This window comes from Dermatophagoides farinae, chromosome 4 (genome assembly GCF_024713945.1).
Source record: "Dermatophagoides farinae isolate YC_2012a chromosome 4, ASM2471394v1, whole genome shotgun sequence".
Lineage (NCBI taxonomy): Eukaryota > Metazoa > Arthropoda > Arachnida > Sarcoptiformes > Pyroglyphidae > Dermatophagoides > Dermatophagoides farinae.
The window spans coordinates 3,893,248-3,914,659 of record NC_134680.1 but is presented as its reverse complement, the minus strand read 5'-3'; the positions used below and the strand labels follow the sequence as shown (position 1 = coordinate 3,914,659).

The 21,412-nt window shown below is 36.0% G+C and overlaps 8 protein-coding genes across 9 annotated transcripts; 4 read left to right on the top strand and 4 right to left on the bottom strand.

Moving 5' to 3' along the window:
* Positions 1 to 54: 54 nt before the first annotated feature.
* Positions 55 to 2,646, top strand: LOC124489960 (uncharacterized). The gene is made up of 5 exons (XM_047052399.2): positions 55 to 575; positions 656 to 771; positions 830 to 1,525; positions 1,591 to 2,242; positions 2,320 to 2,646. Exons 1-5 carry the CDS (start codon positions 345 to 347, stop codon positions 2,515 to 2,517), a joined length of 1,893 nt encoding a protein of 630 aa, XP_046908355.1. The 5' UTR covers positions 55 to 344; the 3' UTR covers positions 2,518 to 2,646.
* Positions 2,244 to 3,157, bottom strand: LOC124490067 (uncharacterized). Its single transcript, XM_047052539.2, has one exon. The coding sequence runs from the start codon at positions 3,155 to 3,157 to the stop codon at positions 2,627 to 2,629; it is 531 nt and encodes a 176-aa protein (XP_046908495.1). The 3' UTR covers positions 2,244 to 2,626.
* Positions 3,158 to 3,533: 376 nt separating this feature from the next.
* Positions 3,534 to 5,045, top strand: LOC124489984 (eukaryotic translation initiation factor 2 subunit 3). The gene has a single exon (XM_047052436.2). It carries the CDS (start codon positions 3,534 to 3,536, stop codon positions 4,908 to 4,910), a length of 1,377 nt encoding a protein of 458 aa, XP_046908392.1. The 3' UTR covers positions 4,911 to 5,045.
* LOC124490025 (metaxin-1) lies at positions 4,969 to 6,028 on the bottom strand. Its single transcript, XM_047052491.2, has one exon. It carries the CDS (start codon positions 6,026 to 6,028, stop codon positions 5,042 to 5,044), a length of 987 nt encoding a protein of 328 aa, XP_046908447.1. The 3' UTR covers positions 4,969 to 5,041.
* Positions 6,029 to 6,342: 314 nt separating this feature from the next.
* On the top strand, positions 6,343 to 7,488 carry LOC124490023 (mitochondrial carnitine/acylcarnitine carrier protein). The gene has a single exon (XM_047052487.2). The coding sequence runs from the start codon at positions 6,343 to 6,345 to the stop codon at positions 7,348 to 7,350; it is 1,008 nt and encodes a 335-aa protein (XP_046908443.1). The 3' UTR covers positions 7,351 to 7,488.
* On the bottom strand, positions 7,454 to 10,590 carry LOC124489952 (uncharacterized). 2 transcript variants are annotated; one of them, XM_047052388.2, is made up of 4 exons: positions 9,983 to 10,116; positions 9,728 to 9,779; positions 9,525 to 9,654; positions 7,454 to 9,456 (listed from the first exon to the last, which is right to left on the bottom strand). In XM_047052388.2, exons 1-4 carry the CDS (start codon positions 10,011 to 10,013, stop codon positions 7,567 to 7,569), a joined length of 2,103 nt encoding a protein of 700 aa, XP_046908344.2. In that variant the 5' UTR covers positions 10,014 to 10,116; the 3' UTR covers positions 7,454 to 7,566. The 2 variants fall into 2 exon arrangements, with proteins under 2 accessions (XP_046908344.2, XP_046908345.1); XM_047052389.2 differs by lacking the exons at positions 9,728 to 9,779; positions 9,983 to 10,116 and adding an exon at positions 10,187 to 10,590.
* Positions 10,591 to 12,474: 1,884 nt separating this feature from the next.
* On the top strand, positions 12,475 to 13,387 carry Mthfs (methenyltetrahydrofolate synthetase). The gene has a single exon (XM_047052527.2). It carries the CDS (start codon positions 12,737 to 12,739, stop codon positions 13,385 to 13,387), a length of 651 nt encoding a protein of 216 aa, XP_046908483.1. The 5' UTR covers positions 12,475 to 12,736.
* A 279-nt stretch (positions 13,388 to 13,666) lies between these two features.
* On the bottom strand, positions 13,667 to 20,243 carry LOC124489908 (uncharacterized). Its single transcript, XM_075729838.1, has 2 exons — positions 19,089 to 20,243; positions 13,667 to 18,988 (listed from the first exon to the last, which is right to left on the bottom strand). Exon 2 carries the CDS (start codon positions 18,951 to 18,953, stop codon positions 14,148 to 14,150), a length of 4,806 nt encoding a protein of 1,601 aa, XP_075585953.1. The 5' UTR covers positions 18,954 to 18,988; positions 19,089 to 20,243; the 3' UTR covers positions 13,667 to 14,147.
* Positions 20,244 to 21,412: the final 1,169 nt, after the last annotated feature.

The following is a 21,412-nucleotide window of genomic DNA, read 5'->3' as shown; positions in this document are numbered from 1 at the left end:
AAAGAGGGAATCATATTCCTTTCAAAAATGACGTAGTTTCGTATTTTTTTTTTCTAATGGGCGTATATCATCAGGATCATAAACTCAAACGCTGCTCTTCACATTTGTTTTGGATCCAGATTTTAAATGATGATGAGTTTTGTTATTACATCACGATGATGATCATTGATCATTCTTACATCGTTCCAATCGAGTGAATGTTTTTTTTATTTATTGCAATAATCGACGCTTCCAAAAAAAAAAAATCTCCATGATATTCATCTAAAAAAAAACAGTCAACAATTATTTTCTTCTAATCCTTACATAACTATTTCTAGTCAAAACGAAAATAAAAAGTGTTCAACATGGATTCGAAAATTAAAACGACAACAACAGCAACGGATATTCCACAGATATTCACATTAAAATCGGTCTTTGAATATATGGAAAATCGGGACCCTAAAATATTGACATTCAATGTTGATGAACGTTTTGTTATGATCAAAGATCCGGATAAATCATCCGATTGGTATTATGTTATCAATGAAAAAGGACAAATCGGTTATGTTCCTAATTCGTACGTCATCTACGAAGAGGTATATTATGACCTAATCCAATGCTTTCCGGTTCGATGCTTTGTTTATTGATATGTTGATTTATTATTTTTATTATCTAGAATATGAACATTAAAGAATTGCTTCAGCTTATCGATTCAATTGCTTCCAAGCTAGATCAGAAGAATAATGAACAAAACAAGATTCTAACCGATCGGCAATTGAAACACGCTCAAATGTACGTTTTGAAATAATAGTAATTTTTATTTGTTTGATTTTTTTTTATTCTTAAATAGCAAATTAGCACAAATGCGATGTGAAATAACCGAAACATTGATCAAAATGGAACAGAGTACAAAACCAGTTGGTGTATTGTCCGGTGTAAACGAATTATCCGTCATTCAAGAGGAAAACAAAGAAGATGATGAAAGTAATGGAGTGGACACATCAAATGATGAATGTTTGAAAAGATGTCGGCATTGTTGCTGGCAACAACAACAAGGTATAAATGCCTCCGCTGGTGACGAAATCAATGAACAATTAATATCGAATCTAATCGAAAACGTAAAATTAGATTCGAATCTAAACGAATCGAAAGCAATTGTTGTAGCTAATTCTGTGATAAAAACATTATCGGAAAATATACAGCCATGGAACAAAGATTGTCAACGAATCATTGACATAATGGAAAAATATGTTGAGGAAAAAGTGAATAGCGAGAATGTTTATTCATCCAAATTGAAATGCATATTCAAACGTCTTTGGTTCTGTAAGAATGATACACAACAACGTAATTGGCCGGTCTATCAGGATGAAGATATCATCCAGAGCTATCTCGATGAATTGATGAATTTGTTGACCACTACTGAACAATCATTTCTTGAAAAGGAGATTTGTTCACAGAATCATGAAAATCTATCCAATTTGATTCAATATTTTCAGATGGAAACACGACGTTCGTTACGATTGAAATTGATGGACATTTTCATAAGGTAAATTGATTGCTCTCATAATCTCATTGAATTTTTTATCAAATTGTACATTTAATGATTCACAGCCTCATACGATTATATCGACGTGTGCCAGCCGATTTTTATCTGACGACAGTGTTGCCCGGTGAATTGGCTGTTGAAATGAAAAATTATGTACAAGACAAACAACGATGGATCAAAGCATCGACATTGTTTACATTGATATTTAGTTCTGGTCACAAACCACCGGTGAACATTTATGAACATATAAATGAACAATTTTTTAGTCATCAATTTGATCTCTGTGAAGGTTTCGATATCAACGGCCAAACGATTGAATGTGAAATTCCATCGGAAAATGTAATATCGCCAATATTAGCATTCAATCTGCACATTACAGATATTGGTGATAATGTCATCTTTAAAGCATTGGGAAAACGAACAAATGCCAGTCATTTTACTGAGAATCTTATTTCCTATCTAAATTGGGAAGAAGATATCATACTGACCAGTTGTAATCTGACCAGACAATCATTCGATGATCATTTGGAACAACATCATCAATTTTCCAATTCTACATTCAATAATAATTATGATTCGAATCAGAATTCGGTTCTGAAATTCCTTATCGAAATGTTTGCCGATAAAGTTGTATCATCATTATTCTATTATAATGATGTTCGTGTCATCATTGACATAATTATCAGTCAATTGAACAATTTGCCTGTTGGTGATCATGTAAGTTAAAGTTTGATTTGGTTTTTTTAATAATAATAATAATAATAACAACAAAATAAATCATTTAATTAATGTAGCGGATAAAATATTATCTGGAATTGACGGCCAACATATTGAAGAATACACAATATGCTGAAGAGCCTCATAAAGCATTCGAATTGAAAAAATGTTTGATAAGCATCCAACATCATGAATTCAGCAATATAGCCGATGTTCAATTGGCCCAAGATATTATTGACCGTAATCACGATGCATTCAACTATGCTAATCAATAACATTTGTCATATTTTTTTTTGTTTGTCATTTTCATATATAATATAATCGGTCATGTGTACCCATATATAATATGATGATAATAATCGAGTAAAATCAATGAATGAATTTTCATAACATTCTCCTGAGAATACGATCACGATGTGGAAATCGGCCATGTGTTTTGATAATATTGTAGAAATTTTTTGCCCAATACAAATGTTCACTATCACCCATTTCGGTGAACAATTTAACGGATTGTTCTTGATCGGCTAATGTTTCTGAATGATTAAATGGTGAATATAGATATCGACGGATGATATTTGGTTGGCCACTATCCCAACCATTTTCTAGAACTTTTTTTGCCACCACCAACGCTTGATCGTCAGTAGCATAGGCCTCCGGTGTATCCCGATGAATGTTACGTGGAACTTGGTCGAGCAACAGGATTAAAGCTAATGCACCTTCCGATGTTTCTGACCAGTGATCTAATCGGCCATTTTTAGCATCCTCATAATCACGACCCAACCCATTACGAACACAATCATCATCAGTCTTATTGGATCCATACCAGAATGAACGTGATTTAAGATAATCAGCATCTCCAGATTTACCGAACCAAAATTCTAACACATTCTGGATACGTTCGTTATCGTTATCCATATGGTTCAGAGTTCTGAATTCAGTTTGATCCTTGCCCAAAAAAATAATGCTATATGAATGGAGATAGAGACTGGCTCATCGGACAATCGCCATGACTATCCTACGTTATTCTACTACTATGACGCCTTGGCAATCATTTGATATCACCTTGCCTGAAGAGTATTCCGAAAGCTTACAGATATCGATTGTGAGCAATCGATATATATGACGATTGTGAACAATGTATATACGTTGTAAGTAGTTTTGCTAAATTTTCATCAGCCGGTAGTATAGCATTTGGCTCGTTGTGTTCGATGTCCACGTGTTAATGAACTTGTGAAAGATTGCATCAGATTGTCATCAGGCCAGCAAATAATCATTCACAAACGAGACAAAAATGTCTGGCCATCTAAAAGTGCAGAATTTGGACACTCTAGATAAGACAAAATTGACACCACTTACACCTGAAGTGATTTCAAGACAAGCGACGATCAACATTGGTACAATCGGCCATGTAGCTCATGGTAAATCGACAGTTGTCAAAGCGATATCGGGTGTGCAGACTGTTCGTTTCAAAAATGAATTGGAACGTAATATCACAATCAAATTAGGATATGCCAATGCTAAAATATTCAAATGTGACAATTGTCCACGGCCCGAATGTTACGTGTCAGCCTCGAGCAACAAAGAAGACGAATTCAAATGTGAAAGGCCCGATTGTAATGGAAAGTATCGTCTGTTGCGTCATGTTTCATTCGTCGATTGTCCTGGTCACGATATTCTTATGGCTACCATGTTGAACGGTGCGGCCGTTATGGATGCAGCGTTAGTGTTGATCGCTGCCAATGAATCCTGTCCACAGCCACAAACTTCGGAGCATTTAGCCGCTGTCGAAATAATGCGACTCAAACATTTGATCATCTTGCAGAACAAAATCGATTTGGTTAAAGAAGCTCAGGCCAAAGCCCAAGAGGAAGAGATTCGGAAATTCATTCAAGGAACGGTGGCCGAAGGTTGCCCAATCATACCGATCAGTGCTCAGCTCAAGTATAATATCCATGTACTTTGCGAGTATATAACGAAAAGAATCCCCATACCTGATCGTGATTTTGTTTCGCCACCAAGGCTTATCATAATCCGATCATTCGATGTCAACAAACCTGGAAGTGAAGTGGAAGATATAAAAGGTGGTGTTGCAGGCGGTTCAATACTCAAAGGTGTACTAACCGTAGGTATGGAAATCGAAGTTCGTCCTGGCATTATCGACAAAGGTGAAAATCAACAAATCCAGTGCTATCCAATTCGATCGAAAATCGTTTCATTGTATGCTGATCAAAATGATTTACAATATGCCGTACCTGGTGGTTTGATCGGTGTTGGCACAAAAATCGATCCAATGTTAACGCGTGGCGATCGTATGGTTGGCCAAGTACTTGGAGCAGTTGGTACATTACCTGATATTTATGTTGAAATCGAAATTACCTGCTACCTGTTACGGCGATTGTTGGGCGTTCGAACCGAAGGCGATAAGAAGGGTGCCAAAGTACAGAAATTGGCCAAAAATGAAGTTCTCATGTTGAACATCGGTTCATTATCAACCGGTGGCAAAGTGGTAGCCATCAAAGGTGATATGGCCAAAATATCGCTGTATACACCTGTCTGTATTGAAATTGGTGAAAAGATTGCCCTCAGTCGTCGTGTTGATCGTCATTGGCGGCTAATTGGTTGGGCAAAGATTCTACGTGGTCAGACGACTACACCATTAGAACGATAGGAATGCCTTTCCGATAGGCTAATTTGAATTTTTTAAAATGTCTCTCTTTTCTCAAACATTTTTCTTTTAATCATTCATTTATTCAATATAAAACACTAAAAATGCTATACAATACAATTTATTTTCGAAAACTAATTTTCAGATTTTTGTTGTTCTTGTTGTTGTTCTTGTTGCTGCAATTCTTCACCTTCATCGTCATCATCATTTTGGTCAGATGTTGAAATGATTCCAATCGAGAATGCATAGTAAACCATGAGCATTGCGGCAATTGCACCGGAAAACAATACATCTGTCCATTTAATGGTCAAATAGCTATCATGGTGGATAATATCATTAGCAGATGGTGATGATACGCCATTCGAATTGGCAGAAAATTGTTTAAGATAATCCATCTGATCGATTCGATTCAAATATTGTTGCAGATGTGGTGATGAACGTATATGGGCACGTATCATTTCTTTTTTAACTGGTAATCGTGACAACAAAGCCAGATATGTGTAAAGATAGGCATCAATTTTAGTGGGTTTCGAACCGAATAAATATGGACGATTCTCAAGTCTGGTGGACAAAGAATTCAAACATAGAATAGCGTCAGCAATCACTTTTTTCTCAATCAATTTAGCACGATTATCGTCTTCGAGTATTTTGATTGGAAACCTTTTCTCTAATTTGCCAATATATTCTTTTCGTAATAATCGAGGAAGAAGAAAATTTGTTGGAAATGGAGCTTTCTTGGCATACCAGCAGCTGATATTTTCATTGTAATTCTCTTCATCATACCAATGAAGATAAAGCAAACATGGTTCTAGTCTGCTATCGAATAGGCATTTATAGCTTAGAAAATCAAACTGATGTTGGCCATTCCTTTTGACAAATTCAGTATTATATTGAGTGGTTTCGAAATAATCGATCACATTTTGGACACCTTCGATCCTTTCATTCAACTCGGTGGAAAGTGATGGAAGTTTACTGTAATACAGGTCATCACGTAGATTTATTTTGATTTGTTTGATTCCTGCCAATGAACAATAGGCAATTGCCAACAGACTATCACGGTGAATTGATGGCAAACCAAAATCTCCTGAAAAAATATTTAGTTGAAATTCGTTGAGATTCATTGTTGATCAATCAAATGTTTATTGTGTATCGTAACCAATCACCATGCAATCATGAATTCATTTTGCCAGTCACGTGTATAACATATTCGTATAATGAATAGGTTGAAATAGTCATTTTCAAAGATGTTCACATCAATTTTTTTTTATCTAAAGAATCATCATCATATACAAAAACAAATGTTTTTTTCCAATAGGAAATTATCGACAAAACAAAACGAAATAATATGATATACATGTACTGATAACAAGTTTCGTCATATTAATTTTTTCTTCTACATACGATCAAATGCTCAATCCATCATTGATCGATCAGGATGACGGTAAATTCAAATAAACAATCCGCGAGCCATGAACATCGTCACAAACCGAAACAAATATCAACGATAAAGAATTTTTTTGCCGGTGGTTTCGGTGGCATTTGTTTGGTTGCAGCTGGACATCCATTAGATACGGTCAAAGTTCGCATGCAGACCATGTCAATCGCTTCAGCCACACAGCTTGAATCAGTTCCATCATTGGCAAGAACACATTATTCGGGAACCTGGGATTGTGTGAAAAAAATTTTCATCGATGAAGGCATACGAGGATTTTACAAAGGAATGGCCACACCATTGATTGGTGTAACTCCGTTGTATTCAGTCTGTTTTTTCGGTTATAGTTTGGGAAAAAAATTACAAAGACCTGCCGATGGTTATCATCATTCGGCTATACAGATATTTTACGCCGGTATGCTGTCTTCAGTGTTTACGAATTTCATTACAACACCTGGAGAACGAATTAAATGCCTATTACAGATTCAACAAGCAAATAGCAATAAACCTGTATTCAATGGTCCAATTGATTGTGCATTTAAACTATATCGAGATGGTGGCCTTCGATCGCTTTATCGTGGCACAATTGCTACACTATGTCGGGATGTCCCGGCTGGTGGTGCGTATTTCGTCACATACGAGCTACTTCAAAGACATCTTCAACATCACTCACCATCGACGACGGATGATCGTCGACATTCCAGTCAACCACAAGAACACGAACTTGGCGTATGGAGAACATTGTTCGCCGGTGGTATGTCCGGTATAGTTTTCTGGTCTTTTGCCCTGCCAGCTGATGTGATTAAATCACGATTACAAACGGCACCCGTGAATCAATATCCGAACGGAATGCGTGACGTTGTCCGTCAGATTGTTAGCCAAGAAGGCATCGGTGGATTCTATCGTGGAGCAATGGCCGTTTTTCTTCGTGCATTTCCAGCCAATGCAGCCTGTTTTTTTGGCTACGAAGTAGCCATGAAAGTGATCGATTGGATAGCACCTGATCTTTGAAACTTTGTTCATTGTTTTTTTTGTTTGTTTGTTTGTTTCATTTCACTATTCATCACCATTTGTATTCTTTATTATTATATAAAATTACACCAAGAATCACCGATTTCAATGATAAAAAATAAATGATATAAAAATAGTATATTTTGGACTTGAATGAATAAATAAACAATTTTTTCTTTTGAACGCCAATCAAATAAACAAGCAAAAAAATGGTCACTAGATTAAATTTCTTGAATCCAATTCGGTTAAATAAAGAAATTCTTCGGCTGTAAATCGTGACGGAATCTGTGAGCCAAGACTACGAAAATATAGTTTAGTAAAGAATCGCATATGTGTAACATGTGTTTTGATACGTAATGGCTTTGAACTAGTCGCCGTCGTCGTAAACAATGGATTCATCATTAGCGGATGAGATTGATTCGTTTCGAATTCAAGATATTTTTCCTTGGTGGGTAGATCGGAATTAACCTGATAATCCAACAGAAGTATCAGATAAAAAGAAGAAAATTCAAATGATTGGCTATTTTGTTGCAGTAATTGATGAACAGTGTCCAAAAATAGCAAGAAAAGAATATGATTCGGACAATTCATTGGCCTATATTTAATATCTTCATGGCCAAATCTACGGTCCATACGTTTATAGCCGGATAAATAAAGCCATTCTTTGCTCAATAATTGTTGAAAACCTTTAATCGTACGTCTTTCTGGATCTAGAAATATTTGCACAAGACTAGAAAGAAGACAATTCCAATTGGAATCGAATTTTTCGACCAAACCAATCGATTCTCGTTTGTAAACAATTTCAGCCAATCTTGAACTTAATTTCAACAGTTTGGCCATCATATGTAGCCACGATGAACATTTATTCCAGAAATGTTTACAATAATCGATATTATAGTGAAGCTCAAGTTGTTCATTGTATTGTTTTCGTTGCTGTTGTTGGTTGATTTTAATTGTCTTGAAACAGGCCTTCCTTAGTTTGGTATGTGCACGTTCAACATCTTCCAATGACGGTACATTAGCCATAACGTTCAACTCAAAAAGCGAATTTCGTTTATCATCAAAAATTCGTTCATGGTATAAATCTCGTAGTGGTAAACGATTTGAATTATAGGTTGTACTTCGAATAATCATATTTCCATTGTTACGATGCAAATAAGTTATGATTGGTACACGTTGTCCATCGCTCATGTTTGCTATCGATTCCAATTCTTTGTCGCCAACTTTTCTCGGAACAATTACAATTTCAGGTAACGATGGACAGGCACAATCCAATTCGTTGAATTGGGAGAATTGAATTTTGAAATTGTTAACGTACCATTTTTCATATTTGACCCAATCAGAGCGAACACGGTAATGATAATTATCGTGAAGATATTCACAAAGCAAAGGCCGACAATCTGCTATGATCAATGTTGATGAGGATGAAGATGTATCGGATGATAATAAAGAATGTTGTTGATTGTTCATTCTTTGATGATCGACAATCAATTTATTGTAAAGCGATTCGGCTGACGATTGTTTGAGGCCAATTTTGGCATGTTTGAAATTTCGACAATGTATGTAGATGATGCTTCGTTCGGCCTGATTTGCGGGCATTTCCAACGAAACTTCGGCAATGTTGGACAAATCGATTTCATATGACTCCATTTCGATGTGTTGATTTTCCGTGTCGATCGGATTCACCGGTACCGGTTGCTTGAGAAAATTATGCTTACGCATTTGATGATTACTACTGTTTCGTGTCAATTCGGCTAGACCAGATGTGAATGATATTTTTTTCGAATTAGCAGTCAACGATCCGGCCAGACCATTCGACATGGAAAGATAGAATAATACACCATCAAATGTGAGTATATCGTCACGTAAATCAGCCGGATTTATACTGACACTATTGGCGCGTTGTTTTCGTCGAAATCTTGAAACAACATGGTTTGATAAACGTTTAGTGATGGCCGGAAACCCCATTTCGGATATCGAATCGGGTTCGATAAAATTTTTTGATTTTGATATTTGATTTGCATTTTGGCCGACATTATCTTTTTGTTTCAATGAATTGGATCGATGAATTCGATGTTCAACTTTGAGAAAATCATATCCATCATTCTAGATATGGGCGAATTTTTATACAGTTAAATATTTTAAACATTGAATTTTAATATGAAAATCCAAACCTGATTGAACCATGAACCCAATGATAGGCGATTATTGTTTTGGCTCGAAGAACGTGATCCCGAATTCAATCGAACATTTGGCGTTGATGAAAGGCTCATTTTACTCTCGCTTAACCAGTGATTGATGTCTCTAAATGTGGAATACAAAACAATATTTGGACATTAAGAATTTCTAATTCATTCATCATAATCATCATTATTACAATGTTGTTTGTTCTAATCTTGGTTCATTCATTTCACAATTTGATTTGTTAACTATAAATTTTTCAAAAAACAAATTGAATAAATAAACATATCAATATCAATAGTTCTATTAGCTTCTGTCAATCATTGTTGGCGTTGTTGGCATTGGATTTCTTCTTTTTTTTTATTTTGCTTTGTTTGAGCATTCTATTTTTATTTATATGTAGATAATAAATCTGTGTTGTGTTTATCATACGTTTTCAGTGTTGGATTACCTATTGATGAAACACTTTCTCTCTCGCACATACATACATACAATTTCTATAGATTGATTTGTTTCAATATTTGTTTGTGTATTTATATCCGATTCAATTGGTGACCATTATCATCACTATATATAAATTATATTATAATTTTCGGTCATAAACACAGTGTTTATCAATGAGTAATGAATGAAAATCACTTTTGTAATTTCTTACCATCAATCGTTTGAATATCTATAAAATTCTTCTTTTGTGAAAGCGTTTTTTTTGAAGGGGGAGAAATTTAAACAGTAGCCAGTCTCTCAATAATCGTAATGAATAAAATGAGAGAATGGAGGAGCTATATTGTCCTCTTTTTTGGCCACAGATGCATTGATCGATGAAAATTAAGAAGAGTTTCGAACATCAATTCATGTATGGATGATCAGCAACGCCCATTTGAATTATTAGATGGATCTATAGCTATTTGATCTTTACTTTAGAATTCGAGCAACCATAAGAAAACAATGGTACTATGAAGAAATTATCGAGACGAAAATGAATTGAGTTTGACAAACACACACACACACTCACACGCAATTACCGATAATCAGCTGCAGCATTGATGTATGTACGTGCAACAATCATCATCATGATATACCCTTATTACCTTGTATCATAATGCTTGATTAATGTTCAACAATTTACACTATTAATTACTTACTATATGAATAGGAACACATATAGATTGCTCGCAATGAAAACCTATGATTCCAACCATGTCATTAAGGTAATTAAATCTATTTAAACATTATAACACTGTTAGGGTTGATTGAGGCTGTTTTGTATTGGCGCCTTAACGATATATCGTCAATCATATAAAAAATATATGAAATTTGAATGACTAATGGCTAAATGGCTATCCATTGTTCCATTGTGTCATAGGATGTATGCATGCATTGGCCTTGGCGAATCTCATTTTTTCTCTCTCATTGGCAACTGAACGACTTTTTGCCCTCAATTTCAGTCATATATTGTTTTGATTGCCAATACAAATTTTATTCAATCTATGGCTGACCGAATGATGATGATGAACTTGAGAAAAAATAATAATAACGGACTACGTCATTAAAGTGATGATGATGATGATGAGATTGTTTGGAACATAACAACAATAACCAAACCACAAAAGTAATTGTTAAAATAATGTGTCCATATAACATACGGATATTATGATAGATAATCGTCTTATAATCGAAAGCTGGCCAAGAATGAGGAAAAAGTTTTGTGCCAAAAGAAATGAAATTAATAAATGTAATTTTGCCGGAACAAGACACATGAACATTTCTTTCTTTCTTTTTTCTCTCACTATCACCAAATCGAGGTCGTCTTTTTTAAGAAGAAGAAAAAACCTGGTTTTTTATTGACAAATTAGGTTTCCAAGTTTAGACACAAGCTTACCAAAATGAATGAAGCTGAATAAGTCTGACCGGTTCTTCATTCCTCTGTTGGATGTTCGAAATGAATCTCTGTCGAAATTGAATGAGAAACGTTTTGGCTCATTAAAAAGAAAGTTGATTACACACACACACACACACACAAAGCCAATCTTTTTTTAGAATCTTAACATAACGATATTTCAAGTCGGGTTTTTTTTGTCGAAAAAAAAGTTCAATGTTGTTGTCCGCTATGTGTTCGGTCTCAAACATACAAACACATACCAGCTGTACTGATTGTCCAGATTGACGAATTTGAATACTTTTCTCATTCATTTCATCAATTTGATCATGCGAAACATCATTTGAGGCCAATATTGAGACAGTATACCTGAAGTTGAATATCTTTGCTGTTGTTGTTGTTGTTGTTGAAGAAAAAAAAATCTTTTCAGGGCATCATGATTGACATGAATCTTTCAGTCCAAACATTCATGGAGATAAGTCTGCCTCTATATTTCTCTCTACGTTTCTTTCTACATTTTCAATATGTCAGTGAGTTTAGGTTGCTAATCGTGGCTCACCATATATAACGGTAAATAAAAAAAAGAAGAAAAAATAGAGAACAGGATAATTAACCTGGCGCCAGGTTGTTGATTATAAGTTCTTTTGTGGCTATATTCAATAGAATGAATGTTTATTATTGGTAACTGATAATCACCCAATCAGGTAAGCAATCAAATCGATCTCGATTTATGTGATGGCCTACCATCACACATCACATCAACAAACCAGGTTTCTTTTTCAAACTAATTCCGGTTAATTGCCATTTTTTTCGCTTTAACCATCAATGATGGCCACAGGTACCGACCGATTAACGAGATTTAAACGTTGGGTGTTTGTTGTGTTGAATATCAACCATATATTATATATACTGTATTTATATGTGTATGTGTGTATAACTGTGACCTAAATCCATCGGTAATCTTTTGGTGGAAAAAACTGGTTATACGAATTGGGCGAAGATTTTTTTTTTGTTCTTTGTGTTTGCTTAAAAATCATTGTACAATAACGGTGGTGCTGGTGGAATAAGAAACATTAGCTATCGAAATAATCAAATTGATTTGAAGAAAGAATCAAGGTCATAGAAATATAATAATAATAATAATTTGTTACACTATGATGATGAGCTGATTTATTTATTTGTTTGTTTGCATTCGATTGAAATAACAGCCCATTAATTTGTGATGATAGCTTGCTCACTCATACTCTTGTGTTTATTATATTCGTGCTTAAATCATCACACGTGTATAAAACACAGGCAAATATTTTTTATGTGTTTGTTTCTAATCGAATGGACAATTCAAATGCAACAATGGCCATTCAACAATCAAAACGATTATTACGTAAAGAAATGGCCTCAAGATTAGGACGATTATCCGCTCAGGAAATTGATCGACAATCAAAAATAATACATAAGATGTTATTTCAAATGTCCGAATTCAAACAAGCTAAACGTATTGGTCTCTATCTGAGTATGGATGGTAAAGAAATCGATACCCTGGCCATATTAAGTGAATGTTTTGAACGTGGTAAACAATGTTTTGTGCCCAGATATTCATCGGATAATCCTAATATGCAGATGTTACAGATTTATAGTTGGCATGATTATGAACAAATGCCTATCGAACCAAAATATCGAATCAAACAGCCATCTTTAGATGATTCTACACGATCAGATGCCATGAATTCAGGTGGATTAGATTTAATTGTAGTTCCTGGTGTAGCATTCACATGTAATGGTCTACGTTTAGGACATGGTAAAGGATACTATGATCGATGGTTAAATCAATGTCGACAACGAATTTCATCCGATCAAAATCATCGATATCCAATTACAATCGGTCTATCATTTGTTGAACAAATTGTCGATCAAATTCCAGTCAATGAATTCGATATACCCATTGATCGAATATTATATCCATTGGACAATGTTTCTCATTGATTTATTGTTGTTTTTGTATTGGAGACCAAACTTTATTCCACAATAATAATAATAATAATATATATTCGGCTGAAAGAAAGTTGGGAATAAATGAATGACAAAAAAAATGAATTTGAATGAGTGATTGCCACATTTTTTTTTCAATGATGATGATCATGATGATGATGAAACAAAGAACGACAAATGAATCATTTATATTTGGATTGCATGTCTGTCTGTATCCGTGTGTGTGTGTGTGTGTATTTGAGTAAATATAAATGATGATTATATCAATTAATTAAAAAATAATAAATTTCTTTAAAAAAAATGATAATTAATAAATTAATTGTACTGAGAAAAAGAATACACACATACACACAAAAAAAACATTTGTCGATAAAGTAAAAAAAAAATCAATAAATCGGTAATATTTGGTCGATATGAATCAGGTGAATTTTTTTTCTGTTTGTACAGTATATGCATGCATAATAAAAACATGCACGACTATCAAATGAATGCAATGGAATGGATTGCAGTGGATGCGCATAAGGTGGGTGGGTGGTGGTTGAATAATAATGTTTTCATCAATATAAATATTATTAGCTACATAGTTTGGGATTTGATGCTTAATGCTAATATGTGATTATAGAGTACGAGTATGATCGAATGTTTTTGGTGATCAAAAAAAAAATAAAATAAAATAAAATAAAATAAAAGTTTATATCGATGGGAGTGGGTGTGTATGTGTGTGGGTGTGTTTATCGATTCAATTATTATTCATTTATTGAGATGTGGCTGCTAATTGTGCTACCGATGTGGTGGTCACAATGGATGATGTTGATGAATTCGGTATTGGAATCACTGTTGATGATGAAGAATTGGAACCACCATTCTGTGTATTACCATTATTATTGTTAACATTGTTGTTGTTGTTGTTTTGTTGTGGCTGTTGTTGAGTCAATGTAGCCATACCATTCTGATTGATTGTGGCCACGACTTGATGTACAGTACTTGTCGAAGATTGACCCTGTTGATTAATTCCTGTGTTGTTATTGGTGTTTGCTTGTTGTTGTGTAGTAGTGAAGAATGATGACAATGCATTCGGGTCACCAGTGAATATCATATGCGGTTGACCACCAACATTAACGATCTGATGTTGTGGTTGTTGTTGAAGATGGCTATTATTATCATTGGAAGTCGAATTGATCACTACCGATCCAGCGGTACTATTATTATTATTGATCAATATGGGACTACTTTTCTGTCCTTTTACCAACATATCCGACGATGATGGTGATCCATTACTATTATTAGTCATTGTTGTATTGGTGGTCGTACCGGACGATGAAGATGATGATGAGATAATTTGATTAAGGTTCAGTATAGTTGTGCCATTTACAAGATTCGAACAATTAGTACCGCTGTTTGGATCAGTAGCAGAAGCGGTAGCAGCGGCGGCGGCCACCTGTAAAGCTGATTGATTAATTGCTGCAGTTGTTGTGATCATACCACCATAGGCATCCAATATGAAATGTTGTTGTTGTTGTTGCTGTTGAGCTTGTGAACTAATCACCGAATTTGATGATGATGATGATGATGATGTCGGTAATGGCTGTGCATTTGCCAATGTATACACACCTGATGGTTGATGTTGAATCAATTGATGTTGTCCACCACCACCGTTCTGATTGCTTGATTGCCCTGTCAGTGTAGCCAATGTGGCCGCATCAATTATCGTAATCTGTTGTTGTTGATGTTGCTGTTGTTGTTGCTGCTGTAACTGTATCTGCTGTTGTTGTTGTTGTTGTTGTTGTAAATGGACAGTTGAATTAGTTGTCGTGGTCGAATGATCACGATGTTTATGTATCAATAGACTTTCATATTGATCTGTTTGAAAATAGCATAATGGATAATCACATTTGAACAATGTTGTTCCAGTGATTGCAGCTTGCTGTAATGTTGTTGTTGTACCACCGGAAGTGTTTGAACCAGTTTGTTGTTGTTGTTGTTGTTGTACAGCAGCGGCAACAGCAGCAGCCGTTGGATCAGTAAGAAATGTGAGTGTTCCATCAGCACCAATCGTAGCGAAACCATTAGTTGCAACGGCTGTGGTCATATCATTTCGAGCTTGTTGATGTTGTGTGGATGATTGCACTAAATGATGATGTTGTTGTCCAGTGGTTGATGTACCGGAAATAGATGTGGCCGTAAGTATTGCCGATGAGGAAGTGGGTGTTACAAACTGTGTTTGTTGTTGTTGATGATGATGATGTTGAGGTTGACCAGTGGTGGCTGATAAGGTTGTCAATTGGCCATTGGTCAGAGAATTTAGATCGGCTGCAGTAGCATAGGTTGCACCTCCTGCAGCAATCAATTGATTGATGGCATTCATATCGTTAGAGGAAATCTGTATGGTGGATGGATTACCGGAAGTAGGACTGGTCTGTAGATAGATTATTGCAGTTTGTGGCATAAGGCCATGTGGTGTTGTGGCTGCCGAAGCAGTTGTACCATAGTTAGGCCCCATTGAATGTAGCGTGGCCAAATCGGCCTGAGCAGCATTGTTCAATTGTAGTGGATGATATCCGGTGGGCGTTCCAATGAACTGATATTGTGGTTGATTACCATTGTTACCAGTAGCGATATTGGGCGAGGCCAACGTTAATCCACTTGGCAATGTCAACGTGGTAGCAGCAGCGGCGGAAGCAGCAGCAGTGTTTAATGGGTTTGATTCATCTTTTTTATTCTTTTTTGAATTCTTGCGATTATAATTGCGTTTACGGCCTTTGCCACCACCGGCAGCATTTGGATCATTATCATTGCTGCTGGCATGTTGTGATGATTTTCTTGATTTCGTTTCAATCTTATTGCCCATCTCATCGACACGAACTTTTTTCGATCCTTTTTTGCCATCTAAACCACCGTTTTGTTTGAGTTTAAGTTTACTTAGTTTTATTTCTTGTGCTAGATCCGGATGTTTTTTGATCATATGTTTACGAATATCACCGAAATATGAGGAATTGTATTCGCAAAAACAACATTTATGTGCCCGTAATCCTTTATGAGCATTTTGGTGATCGATCAATAAACGACGATATTTTGGTGAATAACCACATCCCGGTACTTCACATATTAACGGTTCTTTCGATGAGGATGATTTTCCTTTTCGTGACGGTATGATTGTCGATTCATCACGATGCTGTGTACGATTGTGATTACGAAATTCCAAAATATCGGATGATGCAAATGAACAACCTTGCCAACGACAATGATGTACATTGGTTGATTGTGTTGCGGCCATCATCATCATTGTCGTTGTTGCTGCCGTTTGTGGCGTAGTTGTCGAAGCCGCAGTTAACGTCGTTGCTTGTAACAATTGTTGATTCGTATTTGTAGTGCTGCTTGTCACCGTTAATGGTCCACCAAATTGAGTTAATTGTTGTTGTTGTTGGCCATTACCAGTATTGGTCGTCGTAACTAATACTGTTGTCGCTGTTGGTTGTTGTTGTTGTTGTTGCTGCTGCTGCTGTTGATGATGTTGTGGCTGTTGTTGAATTTGTTGAAGTTGAGGCTGCTGTGTCTGTTGCGGTTGTTGTTGTTGTTGTTGCGGTTGTTGTTGTTGTTGAGTGGGACTATTACTATTTTCGAGACATTGTTCAACGGCTAATGATAATGGATCGGAATATTTCTTTGGACGACCTCGACCTCTACGTGAAGCTGCACTGTTGTTGTTGGAATTACTTTGGTTAGTCAATTGTTGTTGGGCACCATTTTGTTGTTGTTGAATAATACTGTTGGTTGTTTGGTGGCCACCAAGTTGTTGTTGTTGTTGTTGCAAAAGTTCAGCGGCGTTTGTCGCCGATGTTGCAATAGCAAATATTGGTGATGATTTTGTTGCCTGATCCATAATGGTAGCCGTTTTGTTTTGATGATCAGCTGTGGCTAATTGTAGCTGTAATGTACTGTAAACATAATTAAGATTAGATGGATCAGTCAATGATGGATCAATAATAATCGAGCCATTCTTCATTAGATGTTGATGTTGCTGTTGTCCATCCAGGAACGATGCATTCGTCAAAAGTGTAGTATTGGGTGGTAGACCAAGTGCAGCTTGATCCAATGAAAGCAATGTTGTTGTCGCTGTTCCCTGTTGTTGTTGTTGTTGTTGTTGGATAAGGCCATTGTTATGGTTATTGGTTGCGATCTGTAGTTGAGATTGTTGTTGTTGATTGGAATTGTTATTGTTGACTGCAGCCGATTGTAATACATTGATTTCACTCAGGTAATCCCGAATCTGCATTTGTTCGGTTGTCTGCTGCTGCTGTTGTTGTTGTTGATTATTGCCATTGTTTGATGATTGATGAGATGATTGAACATTATTATTGCCATTATCATTGGTCAGATGTGAATGTTGTGGATGATGAAGTTGTTGTTGTTGTTGTGGATTATGAGAATTCGAGATCACTTGTTGCACGAGGCCTGATTGTACCATTTGTTGTTGTTGTTGTTGTTGAACGTTGTTGGTTACAACATTCGAACCTGAAACCGATGCTGCAGATGAAGAATCGGCAGCTGTACTGGTCGCAGTGTTTGCAGATGTGGAAACGGAAGTAACCACATTGCTTAACAATGTTGCTGTTGGTGTCGATGCATTATTCGTTTGAGGGATTGAGGAAGCCGATGCCAATGTGCCAATTGTTTTGCCATCACCATCACCGGTAATCGCACTTGTTGAATAAACAATCGAACTATTATTACAATCGACAACTCCTGATGAATTACTAGATACAATTTGAGCCGTTTGAAATTGACCGGATGGACTTAGTATGAATTGAATCTGGCTAGCATCGAAACTATTCGGAGATGATTGTTGTGAATTGGTGGCCGTAGTGACCAGATTATTATTAGTATTATTATTGCTGTTACCGGTTGTCGTTATTATTGTTGTTGCATCAGTGGTCGTAGTCGTCGATGACGACGAAGAGGATGATGATGATAGTGATGATGTGGACGATGAACAATTGTTATTATTATTATTATTGCTATTGTTGTTGTTGACGTTGTTAGTGTTTGTTGTGGTTGTGGCCACCACATTGGATAATTGAATTTTCTGGGCTAGCTGTAGATATTGGCCCATATCAGCGTTTGTAATTAGATCACCAACAACCGTACCAACAACATTGCTGCCGCTTGTTGCAGCCGTAGCCACTGCGGCTGTACCATGATGTACAACACCATTCATCGACAATGCTGATGATGATGATGATGATGATGGTGAATGTTGTTCCTGATAATTAATAGATAATGTTTGCTTTTGGATCGCCGTTGTCGTTGATGATAATGTCGTGGTCGGCTTTAGCTGCTGTTCAACACTAATCAAATGCTCACCAATGTTTGTTGTGGATAAGAATGGTGATTGCCACGTTGCTAATAAATCATACGGTACTAATGGTGGAGGTGGTGAGGATTTATTACTTAAACAATAACCATTACCACCATCATTATCATCATCTATAATCAATGAATCCGTGTTAGTAATTGTCGAATCCAATTCTGGTGGTTCGTAGATTGTAGTCGAATATGGCATCGGATAATCAATCGATTGAACATTAATATGAACAACTAAAACCAGAATCAGAATCAAACATTTAATCAATCAAACACACCCACCACTCATTAATGTTTATAATATTCACACACACACATAACACAATACACACACCTTTATGATGGTAATGTATAATAGGTGAATAATCCCAGAATAATCTTGACAAGTTTGAGAGCAAAATAATAACAATAAAAAAGAAGAAGAAAAAGAGATTGAATAATTTCTGCTGCTCTCGTCAATAATGATGATGATGATGACGAAGACGTCGATGGATGAGGTCAAACGATGAACGGATTGAAATGAACAACAAATGAAATGGAATGATTGCGATTGTATACCTGGAGAGAGAGCAAAAGAGTGTATGAATTGTGTTCGAGTCTGTTTGTGAAAAAATAGCAAATGGAGTTCGGGTGATGTGTGTGTGTGTGTTGTTGGTGGCCAATAACAAGTTATTCGGAGACTTCGATAGCGGCAGTGTGGTGGTGTTGGCCAACAAGTTCTTTCGTTATCGTCGTCGTAGTCGTCATCATCGTGGTGGTTGTTGTTGTTCTTAATAACTGTTCTTTAAGTTGATTCAAAGACTTGTTTCGTAAATCGAACACGCATACACTCTGCTTCCGTCTTTTACGAATTGATGAGGAGGAGGATGGTGGAAATAAGAACAGTTTTTTGATTTGTGAATCGTTGTTTATGATGATTTTCAAAACCGATTTTCATATCCCCAATGCTTAAACACACACATACACAAGCTCTTTCTCTGCTCGATGATGACGACGGACAACTGAATGACTGGAATGACAACAACCCGATGTGATTGGGAGGAGTGATGCAAAAACTTGTTGTTGGAAAGCCAACCTGTTGTTGTTGTTGGTCGACTTTTAACGGCGTTCGAAACAACCGTTCCTGTTTTTTTTTTGCTGTGGTGATTATTATGCTTGATGAACATACGATTGGCTGGCTGCATGTATAGCTTGTATTTCACCTAATTTCGGACTTTTTCTTCAAATCACATCATCATGAATATGTGTATGGAACAACAACAACAAGTGGAAACATGCAAGCAGGTAGTAGTCATTCAAGTTAGACTGGTTATCCCCATAATAATAATAATAATATAATGATGATCATAATCATCGAAACATTCATGTCCATCCATCATTGATCATTGAATGGACATGAACGACGAATCGAACGCAATGATGTTTTTTCATTATTATTATTATTGTTGATGGCTTGCTGGCTGGCCAAATCTTGCTTATTTTTCTACTCGAAGATGGCCACAACAACACAATCTAATACAATCTGTGCTATGCATGGATGCATAGGAACGATGATGGCCGATCGTCATAGGTAGCAGCGGCTACCTTTTTTATTCATTCTGCTATACCTGGAAACTTGTTGTTTTTATCACTCTATGTCTCTCTGATAATTGCTGCCAGTACACCTTATTTATTTTTTTTTGTCAGCAACAATGTATAGTTAGTTACCTATGTCGATGTCGTTTTGTATGTGTGGTAGGCTGCCATTTCGTTTAGACATTTGTTTTGCTCTTTGGCTTTTTTGTTGCCTATTCTTCAGATATATCGATGGCCATTGTTGTTGGTGGTAGTAGTAGTAGTGGTTGTATCAATAACGGTATCATATGTGGGGATGACCACTTAAACACCTGATATATGATTGGCCTCAATGGACAGGGTCGATTCATGAAATGACCGGACTGAATATAGATTATTCTCTCTCCGCCAATTTTATCAACTATGAACTATAGTATGACTTGTCTATTGCCATTGGACATTTGCCATATTCTAACAACAACAAACCGTTACGTGATCATCATATACAACCGTTTTGATGGTTATTTGTATGCCAACAAGATATATTCGTATAGACTATAAAATGACCTTTGAATCGGATTTTTTTCTGTTACTGTTTTGTTTCAATCATTCAATATATAGGTAGTGTAGTGAATAGAACTACCCTTTAAAAAATGGAGGTCATATTTGATGATCATTGATTGATTTATTGTTTGTTGATGGCTGCCAATAGGAAACGGATACAGTAAACTATAGACATTATGACAGTGATTGATCAATGATTGACCAATTGGCCAATACAAACCGGAAGTTTATCATGGATTGTAATACGAATAATGAACGAATTAATTGGCTCATTCGATCAATCAATCGATAGCAATGTGATGAAAGGATGGCTAGAGGCCATCATAATTATGGATCCACCAATTGAATGCAGGATAACAATCTAACCGGGATCACAACTACTACTGCTAATTGTAAAGAAAAGCAGTCGAATTGGGCTATTGTTATCATTGAAGCATTCAATTCATGTCATTCAACCATAATCATTTACCACCATTATTGTCTTACGTATTTCAAACTTCGGTTCGTTGCATTCATATCTACTGCTGTTTGTATTTGTGT